General features: G+C 36.1%; 1 protein-coding gene across 1 annotated transcript; it reads left to right on the forward strand.

Annotated features, from left to right (window-relative positions):
* The first annotated feature begins 3086 nt into the window (after positions 1-3086).
* LOC108910292 (odorant receptor Or2-like) lies at positions 3087-5731 on the forward strand. Its single transcript, XM_018714854.1, has 5 exons — positions 3087-3092; positions 3152-3951; positions 4002-4098; positions 4587-4742; positions 5618-5731. The coding sequence occupies exons 1-5, from the start codon at positions 3087-3089 to the stop codon at positions 5729-5731; spliced, it is 1173 nt and encodes a 390-aa protein (XP_018570370.1).
* The last annotated feature ends 2238 nt before the right edge of the window (positions 5732-7969 follow it).

The following is a 7969-nucleotide window of genomic DNA, read 5'->3' on the forward strand; positions in this document are numbered from 1 at the left end:
TTGACAGGCCTCACCTCGAGGGGATCCGATTGTGCGTTAGCAGTCTTATAACGAGGCACACCGTCCGGATCTCCCGATAGCTCCGGACAATTGTATCAATAATACCTGCCGAAGGTAATGGAAATCGCTGATAAGCGGCATAATTTGAATTTAATTTATTCGAAACGTTTGGGCGGAGATTGTTTCTAGCTTTTCGAAGGACAGGTTTCTTATTGACAGGAGCAATATAGGTTGATATTGAGAAACTAATCATAAAACGGAAAAATAAAATAAACTATTTTTTTTCTACACTGTAACTAGCTTTCGATATTTCTGACCACCGATCCAAGCAAGATGTCGAACTATACACCAAAATTACCAACTAAACCTTAAAATAAAACTGAATCTTATAAGAACATGGCGCCCAACGTGGGTCTTCAACTTTATTTAAACCGAACTCGTACGCTCTCGGTGGCCTCATCATTATACTGTTACACTGCAAAAACGCTTTATTTGTTGTTCGGCGGCCATTCTTATTCGTGTTTTCCATAAAACGCGCAGATCTCATCCCACCGGTGACAGAAGGGACGGTGTTCCGAAGGCAGGCTACCGAGGAACTGTCATAAACCTCTCGCAACGCCCCCTGCTTTTACAGCCTCGCCGATATTTCAGCCGGCCCTTCCCATCTTTATGGATCATCGACGTTTATCGCCGCGAAACAATTAAATTCTCCAATTAGCGGTAATTTGCGGCCGGCCCGAGAGCCATTCTTAATTGCTCGTCCTCGTGGTGAAAAAGCGCGCCTATTTATCCGCTGGGTGCAAGCGCCGAAGTAATAAATAGGCGTATTATGTGCGAGTGTGAAAATAGTGGCGTACCATCACCGCGTTGGCTCCACGAAATATTAACCAGTTAACGGAGGTGCTATGGCAGTGCACCGGGTGGTATGGTACCTCTTGTAATTAAATTTTAGTTAATTCTGTTACATTGGAAAAGTTACAGAAGACGTTCAGAAAGCACTACTCTTGTGACGTCACGGGTTCAGCGGTCTTGCCTTGTTCCCTCCACAGTAACTCCAGTAATTCTAAAGTTGACATATCTAGTGTGAAATTTTCAAAAGTTTATCGAATTTGACACTAAACCTAAAAAATATAAAAATGAAGTAGTTTCCGAGATATTAATTTTTTCCTGTCTGACATACTTTTTTCAAGAAAAATTCTACTTAGAAAAATCATGTACATATACTTTTTGGTGAAATAAAAAAATTCTGTGGTCACAATTCAAAAACATGCTCAAAAATGCAAAAAAATAAAAAATGACTTGCAACAATGAATTTTTCAGTAATTGTTGATGATTTGTTTGAATTAAAAAAAGTTCACAAAATGATTACACCATTCAATTCTACGGAAAAAATACAAAAAAAACTGTGTGTCATTGTTTGACCCAAAACTTTATTTTTGTACAGTATTGCTGTAAACATCTAAGTGGAATTACAAATGCTCAAATGATAAATTTATCTCTGGACGATTTGAGATTTCAGCAATACAAAGTTTTAACTGCAAAGTCTATTGTTGACGCGAAACCCAAAAACCCAAAATTTTGCAAAATCGTTTTAATTTTTTCTGGCTTTTTTATTTGAAAACGAATTTTAAAGTAAATTGCATATTTACAGTGCCACTTTTTCGCTCTATCCAATAGCGTCAACATTTTTGCAATCCGACGTTTCGTCTTCGAGGGGCCATCATCGGGTTAATTATTTTAAATACGTCGCTGCTATTTTTATGACAAAACCTAAAGTCATTTTTAATTCTGAATTAGATGATATTACTATTGTAATCGCAATGGTTTTCAGCTATAATTTAAAATGTTTCTTGAGTACGGCTCTGAACGCTTTTAAAATATCTATTGGAGGAAGTCATAACAGTATAAATGTCAATACAGATCAAAATATTCAACATTCTTTTTAATCAATAATTTAAAAAGTTGTACCTAATAAAAAAATAATACGAATTTATGAAATGTTTTATTGTTTCTAATTAGTATTGCTTAAAGTAGTAAAAAAAATGTTGGATATTTTGTGCGGTATTGACTTTTATACTGTTATGACTTCATCCAATAGATATTTTGAAAGCGTTCAGAGCCGTACTCAGGAAAAAATTTAAATGATATCTAAAACAAGCTAAAACTTTTTAAAATCATTTTAAAATTTAAGATATTAGAATTTTAGTCAAAGCTTTCCTTTATTTTTTTTTGTACTATGTCCTTTTATATTTTGATTCTTTATTTGTTTCTCTAAATAACAAAAAAAATGTATTTTAAAAATCAGTACTGGAAAATCACGTTACCCGAAAATGCGGTGTTGCCAGGTCTATATTTTAGTATCAGATTTACGTAGTATGTGATTCAAGGAGGTAGCTACGTAATATAAAAATAAAATTAAATTTCTAACATGTGTACTCAAGTCCATTGTTGACTAGCCTTCTGGCGGCTCATGGCACTTTAACTGCATCAGGCGTAGGCGTACGTTTTTTGCCTTTTGTGAATTCCTTTTTATTGTTTCTGTCTTCCTTTATGGTTACTAGTCAATAAAAAATGCCTTTTTCGGCGTAAATTGTCGGATTAATGATGTATGTTTTATAGACAGAGGTTATTGGCTTATGGTTGTCTTGAGTCGAAGATTCTGTTTGTATCTGAATGATGCTATCTTCACCTGCCATTTTAATTACAAGGATTAGCTTAGAGCTTAGTATGTGGAGGAAGGGTAGGGATACTATTATTCTGTGGATTAAATCGCAGCTCGAGAACGAATGGTGAAATACGTAAAAACTTTATTAGGGAGTCAATAAAAAATATTTCAACACACCAATCTTAGTTATAGATATATTTTTTATATAATGAAGTCGTTTACCGTAATTACCACTAAATTATTAATCACTGTAAATCTGAATATTCATATTTTATACGCGACTGTTACAAATCTCATTTAATATTTATATTTTATTCAAATTGTATAGTTTAATAATTCAGCAAGTAATTTTTTTCTCTGTCCTTTCCAAATTATTCTTGAGCTAGCAGTTTGTATTACTGCTTGTGTTTCTGGAAGATAAATGGGGGTAAGTAAAGACCTTACATACTTCTTGTCAAATGACACAGGAAACAATTTTTTTTTTAGTTTCTACCACAAGTTCTCCACTTCAAAGTGGCGATGTATTTCTCTGTTTGTATCGGCTTGTGGCCTTTGATCACCACAAAAAACAAAACAGTTCGGAAGCTGTACGAAATAATGTCGAAATTGCATTACATTTATTTTAATCTTTTCTGTTTTACTCAACTGGTACAATTGGTCGTGCTGTTAATGGAGGACCAAGTGAACTATACAGAGGTCGTCAATAATTTATGCATATTATTCATTTATTTTAACTCAGCATTGCGTTGCAAATCGATCAAGGGCAAAGCGATAAGGAACGTCATCAAAGATGTAGGCAAATCCGAGAAAAAATTATGGGAGAGTATGGATGAAAACCTGAAAAAAATTTACAATGAAAATGTCAAAAGGAACAACTTATTTTGTAAGATCTTCGCTGGGAATACGTTGCTAACAAACGTCGGATACGCCATCTGGCCTTTGTTCATGGAAAAACAAACAGTGGAGATCAACAACACCACCATGGAAGTCAAATACCTTCCTATATCCGCTTGGATGCCCTTCGACGTGCAAAAGCATTACGTCAGCGCTTATCTATTGTTGCTGTTCAATTGCAACTACTTATGCACTATGTTCTTCATATCCACGGAAGCTCTAGCCTTCGGTCTGATGACTTATCCCTTGGGACAAATCCACATGCTGAATCACATCCTGAGGAACTTTAGGAAGTACAAGGATTCGTTGCAGAGGAGTATGAATTTGAAGGAGGAAGCGGCGAGCGAGACTCAGTTGCGTGAATGCATCGTGAAGCACCAGGATATCATAAAGTAAGTGGAAATGATGGATTTCTGTCATCATTGCACCAGGTTGGTTTCAGATATGTGGATATATTCAACGCCGAAATGAAACATACCTATCTGTTGGACTTTTTGCAATGTTCTCTTCAACTGACTTGCGTGCTGTATAGGTTCATGGTAAGGAATTCGAAATCTGTACGTGATTTTTTATTTAGTCTCAAAAACTCTGTGGTCAATCATCAGGAGCTCCCCAGGGGTCAGTTTTGGGGCCTCTGTTGTATGTTATTTTTATTAACGATCCAACTGAACGTTTTGATGTCGACGGACGATCTTAAGTTGACTTTAGGAGTTAAATTTTCTGTTGGCAACTTGAATAGTTGGTGTTCAAATAATCTACTTCTGCAAATTTAAGATTATGTCCTACAGTCGACTCAAAAGTACTCTAGTTTTAGATAGAGTAAGAAAAGACTCATTCCATTCTTTTACAGACTCAAAGGAACTTAGTACTTATTTTAATCAACCTCCAATTTATATTGGTCATGCTAATACGTCTATTTATTACTTATTGGACAGCAAACGAAGTCACTCTTCAGGTAATATTCCGTATCGTATACGCCTTTCATCAATCAAACCAGCATTGTCGGGGTATATAACTATTATTTTAGAGTCTAGCTGTGTCAGATGAGCTCTACAGTATGGAGTGGTTGGATGAAACCCAGAAGGTAAAGAAAATGATATTATTTATGATAATGCGTGGGCAGCGCCCCCTTATACTGTTTATTGGGATCTTCAAAGCCATGTCCCTTGAAGTTTTTGTCACTGTAAGTTAGTGGAAAGCGTGGATTGATTTCCCATTGAAATATCTGCTTGTTTCAGATCATAAAGGTTACTTACTCGTATATATCGCTGTTTTACAGACACAATTAAGGAAGACACCAGACGTTCGGCAATTTTTTTCTTAGATTTAGTAATAGCGTGCACGTTGCTTTAAATAAAGTAGTTCGAACATATTGTGGACATTTATTTTTAAAAATGCTTCAGTTTTTTATCAGAAACGAACTAAAACAAAGCTGATGGACACATTGCAAAATATTCAGTGACTGTTAATGTGACTACAATCGCAATTTTATGAGAGTTATAGCAGAAGTGCCGAATTTTACTTTGAAACTGAAATTATTTGTGACTTATAACAAATACAGTGAATTAATTTGTGTCGAATTTTACACATACTCAAGAGTCAAGAGTTACATAATTTATTAATACATTGTCTTGAAATATTAATATATACACCAAGAACCCAAAAAGCAGAAAGAAAATTCGAACTTATAATATTCTGCTATGGACGTCTTGCGATTTCCGCTCATCTGCATTTGCTGGTTTACATATGCCGCAGCTACGGCCTCGTTGTACATGTGACGCTGTCCCAGCGCATTTTTTTCGGCGGTACTCGACGCCGTTACATAGAGAATCGCGGGCACACCATTTACCATGGGAGATAAATTATTTAAACACACGCCCTCGAGGGTTAGCCGACACACCCGTCCGCACGAAACAATAGAGGCAAGTGTTTTGTCATTCAGAAGTTATATTGTGTTAATACTTGTAAAACCCCGAGGTTTTATTATATGCGCCTCGCTTAAACAAACGTCTCCGCGTGACATAGTTGCATTTAAATGATCCATGAATATATTATTAGCCGATTGTTGGGCCGCTCATGTGGAAGAGGCACGACTTGAGGCCCGTTCGTCGCGCCGTCGGCGTTTATGGGGCTGCGTCGCCGCATATAAAGGCCGTAATTAAACATCCCTAGAACCAAACGCATGTTACTCTTCTCCGGTTACTTCCAGTGTTAAAATGAACTTGTCTGCGGTGAGAAATACAGAAATGTTTGTACTCAAATCATTGAGGTGCCTATAATAAATTGAAATTACCTGAATCGCACCAAATTCCGCATTGCTGCACTGCACTGCTAGGCAATTCGTTGACAACTGAATTTATCGCCAGGTCGCCCAATGCGGCTGCGTTTGTGCCGCGTTTACCCGCACGCTCATTCATCAACTGGGCGACCAGACCTGTATGGGTATGGCTGCCTAAATAAATATGGGAAAAAGTTTTTCAAATACTTCAAAGCCAAGTTGCTGCGTCAGCGACCGAACCTGGCACATACTGCCAATCTCTTGGTTCTTCAATTGATATCGGAAAGACTATGCTAGATCTTAATCTCAGTAAAGTACATTCATATTGCGAATATTACAGAGATAGTTACTATTAACATAGACGATGACATTAGTCATAGTTCTGATTATTTGTAATTATCTTTTAAATTTGGAATAGGTTCTTTGTTAGACTCCATTTGTTTTCTAGATGCCGTTAGAGTGGTTAGAGCTCTTGCAGCTCTTATCGACCTTATAGCCTTTATATCTCTAGATACTACAGCTCCAACTAGAGCTTTTTACAGGTACTACAGGTAGTACAGGTACAACAGCCCTTTCGAATTCCCGCTAATTTGAATGCCTTGCTGATTGGTCGAACATGTGGCGTAAGAGGTATGGGTGTGACCTAAAACTGTTGTGGTGGTGATGAGATCAAATTAATAAAAAAATATTAAAGAAATAAAAAAAATTGGAAACAGCTTTGTTGGGAAAGTTGGACTAAATGTTTGGAATAATATTTTCTTTCGTTACGTCTGATTTGTTAAGAACGATGCAATTCTTTTTCGTTTCTGATAGTCCAGGGAACTAACAATAAGAGAAGAATAGGGTAAAACACAAATAAAAAAAACCAAAATATTCTCTGAAAAAAATTTAAACTTTTGTACTCTTGAATATTTTTCGTATCATTTTTATTTTTAAAGTTATTTTTTTTTCAAAAGATTTTTTGGAATTAAAACCAATTTTTTTTCAATCAAAACGTAATATTTTCAAAAATATGCGTTCTAAACCGCTTAAACTTGTATAATATATTGTTAATACATAAAAAATGTAAATTGTAGAAGGATCACCTTTAATTTTAAATCTCGTGAAAAAACCATCAGTTTTTGTACTGATTTTTTTTCCTAAAAAGCGAATTAACAGTTTTATTTTGATCATAACCCTGTTAATTTTTAAGTCAATGACTGAAAGTTCATTTTAAAGATTTTTTAAAGTACTTTAAAAAATGTTCTGTGCATTTTGCTTGAAAAATATATTTTTTTTTGAGTTTCTGTCGGACATGAAATTATTATTATATAAATGAAGAAAAACTCATTATTTTTCTATAAGCCTCATTTTTTTCGTGATGTTTTTTTTTTATAGAATGTCTATTTTCCGAGTTATTCGAGAAATCACTAATAACTCAGAAAATATTGACTTATCGATAAATGTTCATAGGATACTTTTTGCTTAAAATTGATTGCTTTATCGATTCCTGGGGTTGTTTTCAATATTTTATTTTTCACCTCCTGGAGGGGGTAGCTTCCACCCCCTGGGCAAAAGCGCTCATCAGCACTATGCATATAACATTTGTTTCTTGAGCTATTTTCTACTTCCAGTCCAAATTTCACGTCAATCGGTTCTATCCGAAAGAATTCGAAGGGGAAACCCTTGGTTCTCTGGACTATGAGTCGAACTCATTATTTAATATTTTCTGCTCGTATATACCTGCACCTCTCGACTTTCGACAACTGCTTGCGATGGTGTTAAAGTTGCGGAGGCACATGATAAAGCTCCCCTCGCCCTAATAAATATTACATGTGGCGATCGATACCAATACCAATACCAATACAGCAAGCAACCAATTGGCCGCGGTAACTACTGCCATGCATCACAGCCCGGACATACGTAACACAATACGCCGTATATTATACACCCTATAAAACTAGTTACTGCTGCACGTTACAAAGTATCATTTACCGATATGCATTAAACATACCCGCCCGGAGGCGTTGTGACGTTGCCGATACGCGAGCAACTGACCAGCGAACCGTTCCGAACGCTTCGCGTGCTCAGAAGCGTCTTGCAGCACAATAGCATCAAATGAAAAGAGAAAACCAACTGTAATGGTCGTGTGT

Source organism: Anoplophora glabripennis, unplaced genomic scaffold, assembly GCF_000390285.2.
Source record: "Anoplophora glabripennis isolate ALB-LARVAE unplaced genomic scaffold, Agla_2.0 scaffold86, whole genome shotgun sequence".
Classification (NCBI taxonomy): Eukaryota; Metazoa; Arthropoda; class Insecta; order Coleoptera; family Cerambycidae; genus Anoplophora; species Anoplophora glabripennis.